Source organism: Daucus carota, chromosome 3 (genome assembly GCF_001625215.2).
Source record: "Daucus carota subsp. sativus chromosome 3, DH1 v3.0, whole genome shotgun sequence".
Taxonomy (NCBI): Eukaryota; Viridiplantae; Streptophyta; class Magnoliopsida; order Apiales; family Apiaceae; genus Daucus; species Daucus carota.
In genome coordinates this window covers 35233721-35256535 of record NC_030383.2, presented here as the reverse complement: position 1 = coordinate 35256535, position 22815 = coordinate 35233721, and the positions used below count along the sequence as shown (strand labels likewise).

At 37.5% G+C, this 22815-nt stretch overlaps 2 protein-coding genes and 1 non-coding gene across 3 annotated transcripts; 1 reads left to right on the top strand and 2 right to left on the bottom strand.

The window, feature by feature from the left end:
* Nucleotides 1-7326: 7326 nt before the first annotated feature.
* Nucleotides 7327-8346, bottom strand: LOC135151510 (uncharacterized). The gene has a single exon (XM_064089993.1). The coding sequence runs from the start codon at nucleotides 8344-8346 to the stop codon at nucleotides 7327-7329; it is 1020 nt and encodes a 339-aa protein (XP_063946063.1).
* Nucleotides 8347-20427: 12081 nt separating this feature from the next.
* LOC135151509 (uncharacterized) lies at nucleotides 20428-21480 on the top strand. Its single transcript, XM_064089992.1, has one exon. The coding sequence runs from the start codon at nucleotides 20428-20430 to the stop codon at nucleotides 21478-21480; it is 1053 nt and encodes a 350-aa protein (XP_063946062.1).
* LOC135151874 (small nucleolar RNA R71) lies at nucleotides 20695-20801 on the bottom strand. The gene has a single exon (XR_010290781.1). It is a non-coding gene; the product is annotated as a small nucleolar RNA R71 (small nucleolar RNA).
* Nucleotides 21481-22815: the final 1335 nt, after the last annotated feature.

Below are 22815 nucleotides of genomic sequence, written 5' to 3'. Positions count from 1 at the left end.
GATTGATCCAACAAATCAGCAAAATGATGATGATCAATCCCAGAATGGGGCTTCTCCATGAAATCTATTGATGGAGAATTTACAAGTGTGGTGTGGATTAATTCCATATCCACAGAGGAGGTTGGGGATTGTGTTTGAGTGGTAGATATGGTAAGATCATGTATATGTACAATAGGTTGAGAAGAAGAAGGGGGCTGTGACTCCACATTTATTGGAGTCACATCAAGCTTACTTTGAGAAGAAGATACAGGCATAAAATCCAGGATGGATGCCTGTGTGTGTGCAGTGTGCTTTACCTTCTCACCTCTTTGCTTCTTTCTCCCATAGGCCTTTATAGGGGAAGAAGTGGTGTCCCTCCCCCTCTTTTGCTGTGTCCCTGGATGGGGACTATTTTCAATAACAACATACTTTTGGGAGGATGCTACTAGGATGTGCTTGAATCCATTTTAAGCTCTGCAGACTTTTGGGAGACTGCAGAGTGGCTTGGGAGGGCATCACTCTTCTCTCCAGCCTTATTCTTAGGGCTTCTTTGATTTTCACCCTTTCCCTCCCCCTTACTTACTCCAATCACACTCCCCTCAGGTTTTTGTTTCTTAGTTCTTACAACAGATGCCTTTTGGGAGGCACCTGAGGTGGGTTTAGAAGACTTGGATTTAGAGGGTTGTGCCACTTGTGTGGACTGTTGATGGGCCTCTTCAACAGCTCTGATGGCAGAAAGCAAAGAAGGTGAGGGTTGAGAGGGAGTAGTAGGATAGCCATGTACCTCTTTTTCTTTACCAGGCTCCATGATTGGCAGGTAAATCACCTCCAAGGAGGGGTAGAGATTCATCCTTAAGAGGTCTTTAAAGACTCTCTTCTCCTGCACAAAACTTGGAAGCTTGGCTTCCTGATTAGTGATAACTAGCTTCTCATCAAGATGATTAGCTAGCATCATGAGAAACCTAACATAATATATGTTCTTAGGTCTATCAGTTTTATCACCTAGTTTCTCCCCAATTTCTTGGATCATCAAACCACCAAAATTAAAATACTCATTTGCATATAAAGCATTTGCAAAATTTGAGAAGTAATAGCATTGAAATTACTAATTTTACCAGAGAATGACTTAACAAAAGCATCACAAAGGTAACTCCATTCTCTCCTAAGACCTCTCCTCTCAATCTTACCCAAAGCATCAGTTGGTAAAACATAGTTCATGGCATAAAGCAAGTTAATCAATTGAATATCACTAGGTAATGAAGTAACAGTATCCTCAGGAATGCTAAAACATGCTTTCATGACATCAGAATTAACAGTATGCATTTTATTTTTAAGAGAGAAGGTTAGAGTTTCATCCTCACTATTGAACTCAGCTGAAGTCCACATCTCTTCCACTACTTCATGATAGATAGTGGGAGTTGAAAGCATGGCGTGGGAGAGTTGGCTGACTTTGATAAACTCCATCATCCTGTGAAACTCCTTTTCTTCTACAGCTTTCGTGTCCACAAATGAAGCAAAATTGTTCTTCTTATAGATGAACCCAGTTGGTGAAGTGTATTTCTTCATTGGCGCCATTGCAGTTTACAGAAAAAGCTTGAAGAAAATGTGAACTTGTGTTTGCACAGAGAGAGAGAAGAGGGCTTGTGAATTCGAAAGAGTGAGATGAAAAGAAATGAAAATAAACTGAAACACTTAAATATTTTCTCAGAAAATTGCTGTGATTGGCTGAGAAATTACCGTTGAGAAGAAATAACTCTTATTTAACCACAAATTCTTCTTATGGTTTCCCTGCACACATTCCAAAAACAGATCAAGTTGATTTTGGTACCCAAATTGTTTTGGGTCCAGATTTGTTAGTCTTAACAGCTTTTCCCTCATTCTCAACTAAAAGGCCTTATTCAAAGGTATATGTCTAATCCTGTACAACCAGTGATAACTCAACTAGTGTCTGATAACCACTCAACTTGTAACTCAACCTGAAATCGTCTCTGATAAGTAATGTCAGTGATAGTAGATAGTTTAGTTGGAATCAGTTCAAGAAAGTCTAGTAGATACAAGAATCAGAATGTCAGAAGAATTCCAAGATTTCTGTTGCAAGCCACTAGAAGAAGTTCATTTCATATGATCAAGCCTCAGTGTCAAATAAATTGTGTAGCAGTTCAAGGAGTTCAGAAGGTACGAAGATTCAAGTATTTATTTCATCAGAGATTCCATATGTGTAGTGAAATGAAGAAGAACTAGAAGACAAAGATTCGAAGACCCGACCACAGCTCAAATGTTTAATTGATGGAGAATATTCAATTTAGTTAGGCACAGATGAACCAGACAGTACATTTGTGTGTCAGCTATTTATATTGAATATTTAACATCAAAGGAAGGTGGTCGTTCAAGCCGAGTGATGATCAAGACGAAGGCTCAAGACATTTGCTTTCTAGAATATACACTTTTTAATTAATTCTTTGTTAATTAATTAATCTTTATTAATTTATTTAGTTGTTAAATTAATTCAGTTAGAATTAATTTGATAATTAAGTTTATTAATAAGTTAATTGATTTAGAATTAATTTACAAAAAGAAAGCAAATGAAAGAAGGCTAAAAGGAAGGACAAGGAGACCGCTGCTCAGACCTGTCTAGCTATGGGAAAAAGAATTATCACCAACGCAATGGAGAGTGATATATTCTTGAAGCTGGAACCCCGGTTGGAATTGATTTATAATTTTCAAAGCAAAAGGGATCCGACTCTAGACCCACAGGAGACCGAATCTTAGACCTGTCTGAGTATGAGGGAAAAGAATTATCACCAACACTATGGGAAGTGATATAATCTTAAAGCTAGAACCCCTGATGGAATTGATTTATTATTTGCAAGGCAAAAGGAGTCCGGTTCCCGGCCCTCTAGAGACCGCAGCTTGGGCCGTAAGGATTTATTTATATTAATAAATATTTTAATTAATTAGAAAATTATATTTATAAATGTCTAATAATATTAGATATTTATTTATATAATTTTTGGATTAAATTAAATATTTATTAATTAAAGATTATAAGCTGTGCGGGATTAAAAGCAGTTCTAAGGGCTGGCTAAAGGACGAAAGTTTATAAACTAGCGTACTGCCGAATGTTGAATGAAGCAGCAAGACAATTCAAATGAATTGTCCTACCGAAGCTACACTCCACTGCCCAGACAATCCCTTGGAAATTGTCTGACCGAATCAAGGGTGGTCAGCAAGACAATTTAATTGTCTTGCCGTTTCCTTCATGTGTGGCCAATACAATGTTTGTAAGACAATCAGATTGTCTTACCTTGTGACAGGATTGTCTTGCCCTTGGATGGATTGTCTTTCTTTCCTAGTTTGTCTTGCTGGCTTATGTAATTGTCATTCCTTCCCTCAAATTGTCTTGCCCTTCAAGAAATTGTCATTCTGGCTTGTTTAAGGCTTGGTAGACAATCTGAAATTGTCTTTCCTTGCCTTGAATTGTCTTGCCCAAGCCTAGATTGTCATACCCTCTTTGTATTTGTCTTTCCTAGCTTGTATTTGTCTTGTCTAGTGATTGTCTTTCATGTACAAAGCTTTGCCTATAAATATGGCTTAGTTTCTTCATTTCTAAGTGTTCATTCTCTTTGATTTCAAAGCATTGTTAAGCTTTCAAGTTGTTCGTAACTTGCTTGTTATATCCACAGTTTTCTATGCTTTGGTCACTCGATTGTTTTAATCCCTAAATTAGAATACTTCCTCTCAAATTTATTCTAGAATATTTAGTGGACATTAAAACTGAACCTTAATTAATTTAATAACGACTTTCAAGTTTAAATTACTTTTTACTTGAACCTTGTTTATTTATTTAATTAAAATCTGATTATCCAGTTATATTTAAATCAGATTTATTCCGCGCGAATTTTGTGACGATTGTATTCAACCCCCCCTTCTACAATCGTATCGGGACCTAACATCAAATTTTCTCTTGGATTGAAGTGGTTCAATCTTTGGTTTTGGTTGAGAGATTGGAACATCAACATTGTTCTTAAACACAGGCATTTGAGGCATGCATACATTGTTCATACCATGCAAATTTGAATGGAATTGAGGCATGTTAAAAGCATTGAAATATGGATTGAACATATATGGCATGCTAGGCTGAGAATATGAGTTGTGAGGCAATAAACCAGGCATCATGTTCATAGCAGATAAATTCATGTGAGGAACAGATGGCATAGGAATAGGCAATGATAGATTAGGAGCAATCACAGTTTTACAATTAGTAGATAAATGATTTACACTACCACATTTACTGCAGGTTTTCCTAGGAGCACTGGCATTGGGTATGTAATTAGTGTGCTTGTTGACTCCAATTTTACCATTTCTATTCCCTTTCTTCTTCTTAGTCTCTTCTGATTTGTGCTCACTAGCATCCAACTTCTTCTTGGTCTTATTACTGGAATTAAGAGTGTTGTTAACACTTTCACTAGTCTCAGAAGAATTATTCTCACCTTTAACAAAGTTCTTTTTAACAGGACCATATTTCTTGTTGTGTTTCTTGAGAACTTTCTTGTCAACTGGTGAGTTTTTATTCAACTGATGACTTTCATCAGTTGAAGCTTTGTTTTTCAACTAATGATCATCATCAGTATTCTCATCACTTGAACTGTTCTCAGATATCTCAAGAGCTTTCTTATTCCTTTTCCATTGATTTTCCACAAAGGTTTCTCTGCCTTGCATGTTGATGATATTAGTGGAAACATCTCTCCCAGATTTCCATTTGACAATAATCTCTTGTTCCTTATCAAGCTGTTTTCTTATGATCTCTTCTCTTTTCAGAACAACCAAGAGATCATCTTTGGCTGTCTGACACTCAATTTTCAGTTTCTCAAACTCAATAAATTGAGCTTCTAAAGCACTGTTCCTGTCACTAAGAAAGGTGTTAGCTTCCTTAATTCTACTATTTTCCTTAGTGAGAGATTTTAAAGAAACATGCAAATGATACAACTCTGTAGACATTTCATTTATGGTAGCATTGCATTCATCTTTAGTTAACTCAACTAAGTTTGTAGTGAATACCTAACTGCTGCTTCCAGTGTTCTCTTCTTGATCTGTGGAATTGGCCATTAGAGCAAGATTGACAAACTCTTCCTCATCTTCAGAATAATCTCCAGCTGCCCAGTCATCCTTTGTAATGAATGCCTTTTCTTTTTGCTTGAGAAGTTCATAATATTTCTTTTTGTAATCCATGTGATCACTAGATCTCTTCTCAGCTTTTGGCTTTCTGCATTCATTAGCAAACTAGCCTGAATTCCCACAGTTGAAGCATTTGAATTTTGATCTGTCTAACATGCTTCTATCAGACTTGGGATTGCCTTTAAATGATTTTGCAGGATTGAAATTCTTTTTGAATTTCAGTTTGGAGAATCTTCTTGACAGGAGGGCTAGGTGCTCATCAATTCCATCACTTTCTTCACCAGAATCAGCTACATCTTTCTCTTTTCCTTTTCCCTTGCTTGACTCTGAGCTCTCTTTCTTTGACCAAATTCTCAGTTTCTTCAACTTGAGACTTTCCCTTGTCCTTGGCAGTATCGTCAAGGGATGCAACTAGAGCCACAGATGAATGCCCTTTCTTTTGGCTTTTCTCAATCTCTTCATCTTGTTTCATTTCAAGCTCATAAGTTTTCAAAGTTCCATAAAGTCTCTCAAGAGTATAGTCTTTGAATTCTTGAGTGTTTCTAAGAGAGACTGTCATAGGTTTCCATTCTTTAGGAAGAGTTCTTAAGAATTTCAAATTTGAATCCTTAACTTGATATACTCTTCCAAAGAGTTTTAGACCATTTAACAGCTTTTGGAATCTGCTAAATGTGTCACTCAAACCTTCACCAGCCTTGAAATGGAATGACTCATATTGTTGAATCAGCAACTGCATCTTGTTTTCTCTTACTTGCTCATTTCCTTCACAGATGGTTCTGATGGTATCCTAAACTTCTTTTGCACTTGTGCAGCTAATGACACTATCAATCATTTCTTGATCTAAACCATTAAACAAGAGGTTCATGGTTTTCTTGTCTTTGTGCACTTCCTCAATATCCTCTTGAGAATACTCATGGATAGGTTTTGGAACCATTTTTCCTACCATATCCTCACCATCAGCTCCCATACTAGTGCAGACCTTCATTGGGACATGAGGTCCTTTCTCAATGCAGTTAACATAGCTTTCATCAATAGACAACAAGTGCAGATGCATTCTTACTTTCCAGTGAAAGTAGTTGTCTTTGTCAAGAACATGAATCTTCACTCCAGCATCCTTCTTTCCCATCTTTCTTTAGCAGTGTTGATCTTTTTCCCTGTTTGTTGGGAACCTCGCTCTGATACCAATTGTTATTTTACACTAACTATAAGAAAGATTGTAGAAGGGGGGGTTGAATACAATCTTTTACAAATTTAAAGATTCAAGAACAATACACTTTAAACACAGCAAATAGAAAACACCAAGTATTAAAAATACGGGTGGATTGAATGATCCACCCGTGAGATTTTATATAGAAGAATCTGTGGATTGATTACAATTCGCACAGCTGCTGGTTCATGACTCAAAACAAGTTCTAACTCTCAGATTTTCTCTCAAGTAATTTGAATAAGTTCAACTGATGCTTCTAACTTGGTTATATACTCCAAGTTTTACAAAGCTTTTAGCTAGATTACAAAATGCACTCTAATCTAAAAACAATGCTGCACATCTTTGTCTTATGCATGCTTTCTGAGATGTCTTGATCTTTGACCATCATCTTGATTTGATCCAGATTGCATTGCATGAGATAAGAATGTTTCTGCTTCTTCTTTATTTTCCTAATCAGGCTTCCATGTCCATTTTAGTGTAATTCGATCCATGTGATTTTCGATCCATGTGATTTGTCAGGCTTAAGCTCTAATCGCTTTCAACTGCTCTTTGCTTCATCAGTTGAAAGTTCTGGTTACTTTCAACTACTCTTGACTTCATCAGTTGAATGTTGCGCTAGTCTCATCAGTTGAACGAATTACAAGCTTCATCAGTTGAATGATGTTCCAGTCTCATCAGTTGAATTCCTTAGCATCATCAGTTGAATACTTTGTCTTCAGTTGAATGCTTGGTTTTCATCAGTTGAAACATGATCCCCATTCTTCATCAGTTGAATAGTTACATCTCATCAGTTGAATATCCTTCACTTAGACAAAATTACATGGCATTGGATATTTACAATTAGCCATCCTATTCTACCCATCCGTTGATAATTCCTAAAGACAAGAAATGTAACAATTACAACTGAAATTTGATAAACATACTAAGTAAGACATGTTACAAAATGTTTATGTTATCATCAAAAATTATTGATTCCTAACAATTTTTGAATCCGTACAAAGAGTTAATATACCTTGTAGATTCGAATTGTCCTTGATCCTTTGAAAGAGAAATAAGAGTGCTTCCCTCTCAGCCTCAAGTGGACTATTAGCTAAGCATGGACCAGAGAAAATATATAACAAATTGCCTTCTAAATCTGTTATACAGCCACCAATGCCACTTCTTTTACTCCCACCATTGGTGATTTTCCATGACCCATCTGAAAAACCTATCACAGTAGAGTTGCACCAAATATAATCCATTCTTCTGTGCTTTTTGTTAAAAAGAAGACAGGCTCCTCTTGGATTAACTTGCCAGAAGTTTTCCAAACCCATGTTACGTTTGTTTGCAGCTTGTAACCACTTAAAAGCCCTGATCTTAACCAACCATATCACTTGATCCAACTCCCATTTAGTGTTCCTATAGACCAATTTATTTCTTGCTATCCAGATGGTCCAAAGCAGTGCTATAACTGAGGTAGACCAAGCAATTTTAAGTTCAGTACCTTTGACCAGTCTAATGATTTGAAAGAAATTGCCATTCCTTTGTGTTACACTTCTGCTTATATTCCACCAATCAAAGAAAGTAGACCAAATAGATTTAACTGTTTGACAGTCCCAGAACAAATGTTCTCTTGTCTCATCGTCTTTAGCACAAAGACTGCAGCTAGAGTCCAGAACACCAGTCATTCTTTCCTTTAACAACTTCTTGAGTGGTAGAACTCCATGAAAGGATTTCCACAGGAATATTAGGATCTTTGGGGGTATTCTATAATTCCAAATTTTTCTCCATTCATCAACACCAGAATTATCTAACCCCATTATAATACTATATCCTTTTTTAGAACTGTAAGATTGTGGACTAGCTGACCATTTGATAGAATCCTGTCTTTCTTCAAGAGATATCTGCTGTATTAGTGAGAAGATTTCATTTAACTGGTTCTTATCCCAGGTTCTAAGAGATCTTTTCCAGACACAATCTTCCAAATTCTTCCATTTTTCAACCATCTCCTCTACTGTAGAGTTTGGGAAATTTGAGAGTCTATATAGCCTTGGGACTAGCTGACCATTTGATAGAATCCTGTCTTTCTTCAAGAGATATCTGCTGTATTAGTGAGAAGATTTCATTTAACTGGTTCTTATCCCAGGTTCTAAGAGATCTTTTCCAGACACAATCTTCCAAATTCTTCCATTTTTCAACCATCTCCTCTACTGTAGAGTTTGGGAAATTTGAGAGTCTATATAGCCTTGGGAAAACTGCTGCCAAAGGTCTCTACAGAATCCATGTCTTCCCAGGAATACACCAATTTACCATTACCTATTTTCCAAGAAAAGGCTCTACTGGAGAAATTAGAGCTCCACCATGGTTCCTTCTGAACTAATTAAACATATAGATTTCATAACATGAGAGGTATCATTCCTATTAACACATGATTCTAACCCTGAATGGGGCAACAGGCTGTATTTTTCTTTGATCACTTTCCACCACCATGAATTCTTATCTCTAAACCATCTCCACCACCACTTGAGTAACAGTGCCTGATTTCTAGCTTTCAAATTACCAATCCCCAGTCCTCCCTTATACTTAGGCAAGCAGACAGTGTCCCATTTGATAAGGTGGAGCTTTCTCCCATCCTGAGCAAATTTGTGCCCTATCTCCCCCCAGAAGAATCTTCTTCTCAATTTATCTAGAGAATCTCTAATACTACTTGGCACCCTGTATATTTGGAACCAATATAAGGGGATGCGTAGAAGGGGGGGTTGAATATGTCTATACCAATTTCTTCGATTTAATTTAATTGCGGAATAATTCTGCTTCAGTCCATGTTAAATCAATCGTAAATAAACAAATCCAGCAAGTCGGGGAATATTCTTTGTATTAGAAATAATCCTCAGGTTCTACAAATTCCAACACAAGTGTCGGCTGCAGAGACTACAATCACTCTAATACAAACTCTCGATAAAATCGATATTCTAATTTAACTCTCGAGAATGTGTATAGTGTGTGCACTTACAAAGTAGTTTCAAATGAAACTACAAAGCTCTATTTATAGGCTTTCAAAATCTAACCATGGTTAACGAGTTCGTCCTAGACGACTTGAGTTCGTCCTGGACGAATTCAATTTAACTGTAGTTAAATTGATTTGTCCAAAACAAAAACTAACTCCAATATACACTTGAAATGGCGCCAGTTATATATACATACATATATATATATATATATATATATATATCACAAACTTGCGCTTGGACACATATATGTATACAGATTTTGTATCTTAAAAAGTCAAACTTGGCGCCTCGGTCAAACATTGCGCTTATGCTTCCTCCTGTAGCAACACTTAGATAAATTTGATATATTTAACCTTGCGCCACAGAGTAGATGACTTGGAGTCGCAACATTTGACTTGGTCAAACGTTGCGCTCCAAGTAATGTTGCGCTGCACAGTAGTACTCTGTTGAGTACTTAGAATTTCACTTAGAAAAACATGTTGCGCCTTCACAGTGTTCCCCTATGTGCAATACTTAGAAAGTTTCCAAGGAAGGAACTTGCGCTTTGACTTTAAGGTCAACAGTTGCGCCTAGTGAACTTGCGCTTCTCGGTGTAATAGAGTTGCCATGTAGGTGACTTAGACAAAAAATCAATTGTTCCATATTTGCACTAAGACTTATATATATATATATATATATATATATATATATATATATATATATATACATATATATATATAATTAATTGTGTTTAATTAATTACTTGAATTATTTATATCCAAGTAATTCACGATTAATTAATATATATATACATATACATATTAATTAAATTCTTTGGCAATATATTCTGGAACAGCTCGATTGACTTGATCAATTAATTCGTTGATCGAATCCACTGAATACTTTCGTATGTCCTGACGTCCTGTGCACTGGTCTGGTTCACGAACGACTCGAACTGAAATAATTCCTTGAATCCTTTTGCTTGATAATATACTTGATCAGTCATTCCGGGTTAGATGTTGCTTCGATAAATTTGATTATAAATAATCAAATTAAATATACTAGAATCTTCTGGTCTTTGATACTTGATCTTCAGGCAATCTTGATAGCAGAAACTGATTGTGCTTTATTCTACACTGAGGCTTGAACATATGAATGAACTTCTTCCAGTGTGCTAATGCTTGTCTCAGATATCTTGATTGTCTTTGTCTGTTCGTATCGAATCTCCAACCTGTAGATTCCTGTATTATACTTACGTATTGTTTCCTGTCTTTTGTTGTGTTGAGTTATCGTAATTACATTTACGTTACATTATGCTTTACAATCTCCCCCTATTTGTTTGTTAGAGTTCGACAAGCAAATCCTTTAAGAGGATAACTCAACTGACACAATGAAAAAGCACACTAATTTAAACAGGAAATAATACTAAGTACAGTCTGGATTATATCTTATAATTTCCAGAATTCAAAAGAAAATACAAGTAGCCATTGTTCCTCTAGCCTGAACTAATCTTTCCTTGCTTTCTTGGCTCTTGCATTTATCAGGTATTGCTCAGCTCTCCTCTTTGCAGCTTCCTCCTCTTTCTTCTTAGTGAGTTTATTCTCAATCTCTTCAATCCTGGCGGTTATGGTACTTAGTGCCACTTGCTCCAATGTATTTTCAGGAGGTGGTTGCTCTAGATTTTTCTTCATCTTCTCTAAAGTCTGCAGATGGACCATTTTCTTCAATTTCTTGAAAGTGATATTAAGCTCCATCCCTTCAATTTTCATGATGACCCTTGATGGATGAGCACGAACCCTTGAAGTGTTGTGAACAGTCTCTACAGCTTTCCTTATTTCCAGAAGATCAATCAGATCTTTGAGCACACCTTTGTCTTCTTTTACCACTGACCACTTAACAGCACCAACTGCACGAGCAATTCTTTTAGATGAGAATTTTCCAATATCTGCAAGTCGTATGGCGGTGGCTTCAGAATCTTTCTTCTTTTTGAATATAATGGAGGTTGGATTGTAAGTGACAACAGGTGCATTGGGATTCTCAGGAACTTCAGGGTTGAGTGGAGGCAGTGGATATGGTGGTTGACGATTGATTGCTGATAAGTCCAAGTCTCTAATAGCAGCAAAGTTCAGACGATAAGCATATAGCAATTCAGCAGTTAGTCTTCCCTTGCTGGTCCTCGAGCACTTTTCTCTCACTTGAGCTTCCAGATACTTCAGTATACGAGGAGAGTAAGTTGATAATGCTTCATCAGTGAGTCCAATACTTCCAGATACTTCAGTATACGAGGAGAGTAAGTTGATAATGCTTCATCAGTGAGTCCAATACTCTGAATCATACCATCCTTGAAATACTTGATAACTGAAGGCTTGTCGTGAATTTCAACTCCAATATCAGTGATCCATTCTTCCACCATATCTCTGAATACTTCATTATGCTTCCTGCCTGTTGAGATGACCTTGTTCCTTACTACAAACAGCTCAGTCAGTGAGAGATCTCTGAGAAATTGACTTGACACATGCTTGAGTCCATGGCCTTCTTTCTTTAGCTCGAATGATATATTCACCATCCATCCTCTTCTGGGAAGAATAGCAACTGACACAGTAGAAATGATATCATTTAACACCTCGTGGTAGTCATGTAGATCCTTGTAGTTGTTCCTGAAGGAGTCAAAGATATCTTTCACTTCATCATCATTATTTTTTTGAATGACCTCTGGAAAATCAAACACTGCCCTGACAACATCCCATTCCTCTCCATCCTTATGTAAGTTAGCAAGTCTCTTTTCCCTACGAATCCGTCTTTGATTTTCTAACTTCTCCCTCGCTCTCCTTTGCTCAGCAAAATCTCTAGAGACATCAGCAATATCTTGAGGATTTGCAATTTCATACTCTTCAGGAGGGAAGATGTCATTATGATATGCAAGTTCATCGGCAAAGACTTCATTGTCAGGGATCTCTCCTTCCTCCAGATCATCATCATCAGTACCAACCATCCTTATTACCCTATCATCAACAAACTCAGGAATGTACTCATCATGATTGTAACTAAATTGACCTCTAAGAGTAGAGTCAATTAATTCTTCTGACACCCCAGTAATCACCCTTTTTTCTCGTGCTTTTTCTGCTGCTCTCTCCCCCTCAGTTGAGTAATCCTCTCTGGAAGGTTGAGATGCCAGCAACTTAGCCTCGAGAGCAGCCAACCTTTGCTCTATTGTAGATTTAATCTCTACTAACTCATCCCGTAGAACAAGATTTTCGACTTTAAGATGTTGAACTTTGAACTTTAGAGCTTCAAATTCTGTCACAGATACAGTTGGAATTGTAGATTCAATTGTAGGTTGGGCTGTTGGGTTCTCACTTGTTCGTTCGGCATGTGTTTCTCTCGTTTCACTCAGAACTAGAACACTCAGTGGGTTAGAGGGTTTCTATATAGCAAGTTTTGTAGGTGTTTCCCTCTCACTCAAAAAAGTCCCAGCATCCATAGAAGTGGTACCTGCTGAAGAAATCTTCTTAGCCTCTTCTAGAGAGGTCACAGAAGGTGCAATGAAGGTTCGTGAGCCTTCGTCCTCAGTTTCCTCGTCAGATGAATCTGAGTCATAAGAAACAAGTTGCCAACTACTCGAAGGTAGTGAGTCCTTAGGTGGATCCTGAGTTGGAATCTCAGGGCGGGTAGACACAGGGCTCGAAGGATGTGATCCTTGAATTGGCAAAGCACCCTGGTTTCCCACAACTGCCTTTGACGGCGAATGACTTTGTGACAAGTCCTCTGTAACTGGAACACTTCCTGATATGAAGGGCTCAGAAACAGATTGCCGTTCACCTTCGAGAGGTGAAGAGTCCCTTAAGGGATCTGGGAATGTTCCTCCCAGGGGGGTAGACAAGGGTGGAGATTTTGGTAAATCACCCAAGTTTCCCCAAAAGCCTGTGAAGGCACTTGATCCTGAATTGGATCAGAAACAACAGTGTCTATCCCTGACATGGACAACAAAGTGTTGGCGACCGTCAATTCTTCAACCGTGTGTGCAACCTCACTGTGCAATGAAATATCATGTGGTTGAGGTGGTGAAGAAATAGACATGTCTGCAGTTGTCTCAGGTTCTATTCTCCTTTCCTGACTAGGAGACCGAGCTGCAGTTTCAGAAACATTCTCCTTATGTGGTGCACTTAAGGCACTTTCTCCCTCTCGCTCAGAAATTACCAATGGTTGCTACAGGAATTTGTGAAGTGATGCCTTGGTTATGAATTTGTGGGATTTCAAATTCACTGGCATGTGTGAGGGGTGAAGATAGTGGATTGGAGTCCAGTAAATTCTGAACCCAATCCTCAGGAGCACTAAAAGATAAATTGTCAGAGTCAGAAGGGATACCTGACTGAAGCATTGGATTGTAGGTGTTGGTGAAAAGTTCATCAATATCCACCATGACATCATCAGTTGGTGCAGCTACAGTGGGTTGGACAGGACTATCCACTTCATCTTCAGAATCAGTGGAATTATCCTGTAGGGAATCCTCTCCTTCAGATTGAGCATTACTCTCAGAGGAGTTTTCTGCAGCATCTTCCATTATCACTTCTTCCTCTACTTGAGTAGTCTGAGCCTCAGGAATATTGTCTTGAATGAGTGGCTCAGTGACTGGCTCAGCTTGTTGCTCAGGAACCTCTTCAGCAACCACAGGAGCAGCAACATTTTGAACATGAGGTGGAGGCAAGTTCTAGATATTGAGAAATTCTTGCATTGCCTCAGGAAGCACCACATGTTCATTGTTGGAGTAGTTCTGATGATTCTCCAGCATTGAGATGACTCTAGTAGTCATGAAAGAACAGATGACATTGTCTATATTTGGATAGACAGCACGTTCAGCAGGGGTCAACATCTGATTCAGCACAATCTGGAAGAATCGAGGGTATAGAAGCACGTGTCTGTTCTTCCTCAGAAAGTCCTGAAAAGCTCCCATAATCAGATGACCTAGGTTGATCCTTGTGTTTTGAGCAATGGCAATTCCAATTTCTTGATTAAAAGTTGTAATGCCATGGAATCCACCAGTCTTGGGGCAAACACATGAGAAATGGAATTAAAGAAGAAATTCCATTCCCGAGGCAAGTGTTTGACATACAGCTTGGCTGGGAGTTCTCCGTCTGTCTCCCTCTGACAGTGGATAGCATAGAAGAAATTAATCCTTTCTGCTCTGTCAGGTACTGCATCAAAGTCTTCTGTTGGAAGTTGTAGAGCAGTGTTCAGGGTGTTCTCAGTGATAGAAAGTGTATGTCCCTGAATTGTGCAAGTAAGTCCAAGTACATGTCCTGCATTTACAACAGAAACAGAAGACAAGAAATCTCGAAGAAGAGATTTGTTAAGCATAACAGACTCTGTCATAGCAAATCTAGCAAATGAAAATTCAGACATATATCGAACCCAGCGTCGATAATTTGCTTGCGTAATTAAGTTATTATTTTCAACAATTGTGAAATTTGTCTTCGGAATATCAAAATTTGAAGCCATTTTTAATTAAAATTAAAAATGATTAGAAATTTCGTTTCACGAATAATAATGAACAAATATTCACTTATGTTACGAAAATAATTAATTAATAACGCTCCTAAAAACCCTAAATCCAAGAATTTTAGATTTCGATGAAATTAACGTATGTTGTTCCTCTCGAAATTCTAAGATTAATGGGATCGATTATGCAAATTTTCGACCCTTAGATTACGTTCAAAACTAGCCTAGAAGTCTAAAGGTTTCGAAAAACCCTTTCGAAAAACTACTATGGATCGTGATGAAACAGGTATGTATCGAAAGCTCTTGACACGGGGAATCCAAAATTGTTCTTAGATCAGTAAATGGACAAGGATTCGTCGGTGTTTTGGAGATATGAAAATCTCGAGCTCGAGAGGTTTTGAAACAGTGACTGCGATGTGTGTATATCCTGTGTATATATAAAACTGATGAATAAACGAAAAGTGCTAAGTGAGTGTATATATGTATACAGAGATAACTCGAGGCGCAAGTTTGGTAATTACAAACTTGCCCCTCATGGTACACAGTCAAGGCGCAACCTTTAAAATGACTATCTTGCCCCTTATACATACATACAGTGTATAAGGGCGCAACTTAGGACTTAGAAAAAGAATGAGCCCTTAAGATAGTTATGAGAAGAGAGAACATGGGCGCAACATTTGACTTGGTCAAATGTTGCGCTCAGTACAGTGACGCCTTGGAGTGACTTAGAAAACAAAACAAGAATTTCGAAGTCCCATTGTATATATATGTTAACCTGGGGCGCACTGTTATCCATTAACAGTATATGTACTTAGAAAAAAAATCGAAATAGTTTTCTCTCAAAGTCATATCAATTTTGTCAAACTTATTTTGATTAAAATCAAAATATTCTAACAAATTGATATCACAATTAAATTAAATAAATTTGAACTAAATTAAAATTTTGTTAAGAGATATTTAATAAATTATGCTGCAATTATTTTATTTAAAATTTAATTAATGGACAACTTAAAATAATTTGAATTGCTTCAAATCCATTAATCAAATATAATTAAAATATGAATCAAATAAACACTTAATATTCATTAATTGAATATAAGCACTTAAATAATTCAAGAAAATTAGTTCTAAATATCTACCACTTAGCAAATAATCACATAATCACATAAAATCATGCAAATCATATAGATTATGGCAAAAAATTAAAACTAATTATCAGATAAATATGTAAAATACTGGATGCTCTTTGTAAATTCACAAGTCCTGAAAATATGTGCATTTTAAAACTTGTGAACTTACGAACAAATTGCAGTTATTTATTGTCTAATTAATTAGACATATTTAACATCCCAAGTTCACCAACCAGTCTAGAGAAAGTGGATTCGTCTAGTGGTTTAGTGAAGATGTCTGCAATTTGTTGATCAGTAGGTACGAAGTGTAACTCTACTGTTCCATTCATGACATGCTCGCGAAGGAAATGATACCTGATATCAATGTGCTTTGTCCTGGTGTGTTGAACAGGATTGTTGGCAATGGCAATGGCACTCGTGTTATCACACAGAATCGGAATTTTATCCAACATGAGTCCACAATCTTGTAGTTGATTCCTCATCCACAAGATTTGAGCGCAGCAACTTCCAGCAGCTATGTATTCAGCTCCCGCTGTAGACGTAGACACGGAGTGTTGCTTCTTGCTATACCATGACACCAACCTTCGTCCAAAAAACTGACAGCTTCCCGAAGTACTTTTCCTATCAATCTTACATCCTGCAAAGTCAGAATCTGTATAGACAATCAGATTAAAACCTGTATCTTTAGGGTACCATATCCCTAGATTGGGGGTTCCCTTAAGATACCTAAAAATACGCTTAACAGCTATAAGATGAGACTGTTTGGGATCAGCCTGGAATCTAGCACATAAACAAGTTGCGAACATGATATCTGGCCTACTAGCAGTTAAGTACAAGAGAGAGCCAATCATACCTCGATACTTCGTGATGTCAACTGACTTACCAGATTTGTCCTGATCAAGTTTGACAGCAGTTGGCATTGGGGTTTTGGCAGGAGATGCTTCTTCCATTCCATATTTCTTCAGAATATCCTTGATGTATTTAGATTGGCAGATAAAAATACCGTCAGGCTTCTGAATAACTTGAAGTCCTAGGAAGAAGGACAATTCTCCCATCATGCTCATCTCATACTTGCTCTGCATAAGCTTAGCAAATCTCTCGCATAAAAGATCATTAGTAGAACCAAATATAATGTCGTTGACATATACTTGTACAAGAATTATATCATCTTTATGCTTTTTATGGAAAAGAGTTTTATCGATGATACCTCTGGTGAAACCATTTTCAAGTAGAAACTTGGAAAGAGTGTCATACCAGGTTCGAGGGGCTTGCTTTAGGCCATAAAGTGCTTTGAAGAGAAAGTATACGAAATCTTCAAATTCCTTGTCTTCAAACCCAGGGGGTTGTTCAACATAGACTTCCTCTTCCAGATCACCATTCAGGAATGCACTTTTCACATCAATTTGATATACTTTGAAGTTGGAGTGTGCAGCAAATGCTAAGAACATCCTGATTGCTTCAAGCCTAGCAACTGGAGCATAGGTTTCATCATAATCGATTCCTTCTTCTTGTGAATAACCCTTTGCAACCAGTCTTGCCTTATTCCTCGTAACAATACCATCTTCATCCAGTTTGTTCCTAAAAACCCATCTAGTGCCAATTATAGATTTTTCTTTTGGTCTTGGCACCAGCTTCCATACTTTCTGCCTTTCAAATTGACTGAGTTCTTCCTGCATTGCAGATACCCAATCTGGATCACTTAGAGCCTCTTCAACTTTCTTTGGTTCTGTCTGAGACAAGAATCCAGCAAAGTTGCATTCATTCTGAGTTGCTCTTCTAGTCTGCACTCCAGTGTCTGGATCACCAATGATTTGTTCAACAGGATGGGCTCTACTCCATACTCTTTGTCTTGGCAGATTCAATCTTGATGATTCACTATAATTATAGTTGTGTTGGGTGTGATGACTAGTAGATCCACTTTGGCTTGCTCCCCCTGAGCTGATGCTAATTCTATTTGATGATCCTCCACTTTGACCATTGTGATCAGGATGAACATTTGTATTGTTGCCAATACTTCCTTCAGATGGTTCAGGATCAACAGTTCCTTCATTTGCATTAAGTTCCCTAGTATCAGCTTCAGGTTCATCTTCTCCTATAGAGATGTCTTCTAAATTCTCAAATTCCAGAGAATCAGATCCATTTTCCTTTTGAAGACTTGGGAGCTTGGTATCATCAAATCTTACATTGATGCTTTCAATCAGCTTGTCGTCATTGATTAGATAAACCCTGTAGGCCTTAGACTCTAAAGAATAACCCAGAAAGATGCCTTCTTCAGCTTTGGCATCAAATTTTCCAAGATGCTCTTCTTTTAACACAAAGCATTTTGCACCAAACACATGAAAGTCATTCAGTGATGGTTTTCTGTTGGCCATTACTTCATAAGGAGTCTTATCCAAATCCTTGTTTATCAGGGTACGATTTTGAGTGTAGCAAGCAGTACTCACAGCTTCAGCTCAGAAATAGATTGGAAGTCTTGATTGACTAATCATTGTCCTTGCTGCTTCAATCAAGGTTCTGTTCTTCCTTTCTACGACACCATTTTGTTGTGGAGTCCTTGGAGCTGAATACTGACGAGAGATGCCCTTATCAGTACAGAAGTCATTAAGAACAGCATTGCGAAATTCTGTTCCATTATCTGATCGGATTGCCCTTACTGGCAAATTTGCTTCCTTTTCAATCTTCTTAATATGATCAATGATGACGAGTGCTGCTTCATCCTTTGAATGTGATAAGCGTGCATTATATCTTAATATTGTCCCTGTATTTTAGTTATTTTGTACTTAATTGGATTTTTATTTAATAAATTTTAATGTTTTATTGTAGGATGCAAGGAATTCTAATCAAATATGGATTGGAGTTTAAATAGCAACAATTGGAGTTTAATTCGAATAAAATTCGGATTTTAAGGCTAGCTGCGCAGCATTCACTGTTTGGGCCATATCTGGAGTTCTAGAAGTCCAAATCAGGTGATTCAAGAGCCCACGCGAAGCTTAGAACAAGGCCTTTAATTCAGAGGTGGACTTGCATTTTTATCCCTGTCCAATCAGCCCAGAATCAGAGTCAAAAAGTCAACTGCGAATTTTCACTTTTGGGAATTCTATTCTGATTCGGAAATCTCCTTGTATTTTCATTAATTCATTAAAAAAATACTTTTAATAGAGATATTAGGGATTAAGATTGAGACCTAATTAGAGAGAGACATCGTACGAGATAGAGAAGGGAGGCACAAGCTTAGAGAGAAAGAAGAAGCGAGACGGAAGAGATTTCGGCCATTGAAGACATTCAGTGGATTTGTTCCTTCATCTCTTTGTTTAGAATTCTCTCCTTTACTCTTATTATTATGAACATGTTCTCTTCATCTTTAGTTGATTTTGATACTTTCAGTATGAACTAATTGTATAAAGTTGGGATTTTTATGGAACCCTAGCATGAGGATTTTGGTGTTTTGTTTAAGAGTATTGTATGCAATTTCGTGATTTACTCACTCAAGTGTTTTTCATGTTAATACTTGCTATTGTCTGGGTTATCGAGTTAATCATAATACTGAGAGGGTTATGATTAATTGACACAAAACTTGAATGGTGCATGATTATATCTTTTGATTATAATATAGTTGCGGTATAGACATATATTGTGACCATGCATAGCTTTGTGAATTGATGCTTAATTGGATTCCGAATATTAATTTGGCATAGACATATGTTAATTTATTTATAGGAATTATACCATAGTGATTTCGAGAGAAGCCTATGACCATTGAATTCTAGCTAGTAAATTGTGATTTGCTGCAATATTTCGCGACTCTTTTGCCGATATTCTTGTGTTAGGGGGAAGTAATTATCCTGACTTATCTTCTCATATTTGAAACTCGTTAAGCTCTTTAGTATAATTTTAGTTTGTTAATTTAGTTTTAATATAAAACCCATCAACAATTTATTGTGTTCGATAACTAGACTGTTAGATATTATTTGTGATTGATACGTTTAAATAGTCCTTGAGGAACGATATCTGGTATTTATTACTATATTACTTGTTTGCGATTGTGTACACTTGCATATTAGTATTTTAAGCAACAAGTTTTTGGCGCCGCTGCCGGGGACTATTTTAGTTATTAATTGCGAATTTGATATTCTCACAGTTTGGTTTTTGTTACTTCTGTTCTAACGGGAGTAAATTTTTTTGTGTTCATCAGGTCTCTTTGTGCATGAGCAAAAGACACCCAGTGGTATTTGCTTTTGACTCTGAAATTGAGCGAACATTTAATAGAAGAAGAAAAGCACAACGCAAGATCAAGCAAACACTAGTAGCTATGGATGACAATGTTAATAATGGAGACATTCCAGCGGGTGCATTTATTGTGGATGATAAAGATCGTGCTATTCGGCAATATGCGGCACCCCGTTTCGAAGATTTAAATTCGGGGATCATAAGACCCAATATTCAAGCAACATAGTTTGAGTTGAAGCCGGTCATGTTCCAAATGCTTCAGACTATTGGTCAATTCAGTGGGATGCCTACCGAGGATCCTCACCTTCATCTTCGTCTATTCATGGAGATTAGTGATTCTTTCAAATTTCAAGGAGTACCTGAAGATGCTTTGCGCTTGAAATTATTCCCTTATTCTGTGCGAGACAGAGCTAGAACCTGGCTAAATTCTTTACCGGCAGGATCAGTCACAACATGGAATGATTTGACAGAAAAGTTCTTGAGCAAGTATTTTCCTCCCAATATGAATGCAAAGCTCCGGAATGAGATCAATTCCTTTCAACAGCAGGATGATGAATCTTTGTATGATGCATGGGAGAGATTTAAAGAATTACTCAGAAAATGTCCTCATCATGGTATTCTTCATTGCATTCAGATGGAGACTTTTTATAATGGTCTCAATGCTCAAACAAAGATGGTGGTGGATGCATCAGCAAATGGGGCTCTTCTCTCTAAGTCCTATAATCAGGCTTATGAAATTCTTGAGACAATTGCTACCAACAACTATCAGTGGCCATCTTCTAGAGCTCAAACAGGTAAAAAGGTAGCTGGAATCTATGATGTGGACTCTATAACTTCGATGAAGGCTCAACTAGCATCTATGGAGCATATGCTCAAGAATCTGAGCATGGGCAATAATCAATCGAAGGAGCAATCCCTCAGTTCACAGATTAATCAAACCAAGAATGTTTCTTGTGTATATTGCGGTGAGGCTCATACTTATGATAGTTGTCCTTCAAATCCAGAATCTGTCTTTTACATGGGAAATCAAAATAAGGGTGGCCCTTATTCAAATACTTACAATCAGTCATGGAGGCAACATCCTAACTTTTCTTGGAGCAATCAAGGGGCAAATTCTGGAACTTCAAATGGCAACGTAAAGTCCAATTATCCACCCGGATTTTCTCAACAAGCACCTCAATCTAATTCACTTGAAAATATGTTGAAGGAGTACATTATCAAGAATGAAGCTAGTAGATCTCAGACTGAAGCTCTGGTCCAAAGTCAAGCGGCATCCTTACGAAACTTGGAGAATTAGGTTGGGCAACTAGCGAATGAGCTAAGGAATCGACCACATGGCACTCTCCCTAGCGACACCGAAAAGCCTAAGGGTGTTGGGAATGAACATTGTAAGGCCATGACATTGAAGAGCGGAAAAGTTTTGGGGAACACTACTACTGATGCTAAACAGGATGATTCTGTTGAACCGAGTGGCAATGAGGAAAATTCTGAAGGTAAGGAAATCGAGAATGACAAGGTATCTCCACAAAAGGCTTCTTCTGAAAAATCACACATTCACCCACAACCTCCATATCCTCAGCGGTTTCAAAAGCAAAAACAGGATGTTCAGTTCAAGAAATTTCTTGATGTCTTAAAGCAACTTCACATCAATATTCCTCTTGTAGAAGCTCTTGAGCAGATGCCCAACTATGTGAAATTCATGAAGGACATTCTTACAAAGAAGAGAAGGTTGGGGGAGTTTGAAACTGTAGCTCTAACTAAGGAGTGTAGCTCGTTCTTGCAACATAAATTGCCTACAAAGATGAAGGATCCAGGGAGTTTCACTATTCCTTGCACTATTGGTGACTCTTATTGTGGGATGGCATTATGTGATTTGGGGGCTAGCATAAACTTGATGCCTATGTCGGTGTTCAGAAAATTGGGGATTGGAGAAGTTCGGCCTACTACTGTCACTCTTCAACTAGCTGACAGATCTCTTGCTCATCCAGAGGGAAAGATTGAAGATGTTCTGGTCAAGGTAGACAAGTTCATATTTCCTGCTGATTTCATCGTGTTGGACTATGAAGCTGATCGAGAGGTTCCCATAATCTTGGGAAGACCATTTCTTGCTACGGGAAGAACTCTTATCGATGTTCAAAACGGAGAGCTAACTATGAGGGTTCAAGATGAAAAGGTGACTTTTAATGTCTTTAAAGCAATGAAATATTCTGATGATGTAGAAGATTGCTCGGCTATCACCATATTTGATGAGCTGATTTCTGATAAATTAGACTCTAATTCTTCTCATGATCCTTTGGAGCAATTAATATTGAATGTTTCTCAAGAAGAAGATGATAATGTTGAACTCTTAGCTTGGTTGGAAGCTAATTCACAGGTTACAAGAACTAGGGGACGCTTTGAGTCATTGGATCTGTCGTCAAGGGAGTTCAAGACTCCTAAGCCATCAATTGATGAACCACCAGAGTTAGAACTAAAGGCTCTTCCTTCTCACTTGAAATATGCTTATTTGGGACCTTCTTCCACTTTGCCTGTTATTATCTCTGCTGAATTATCTATTGCCCAAGAAGAGAAATTGGTAGAGCTTCTGAAGAATCACAAGAAAGCTATTGGGTGGAGTATTGCAGATATTAAA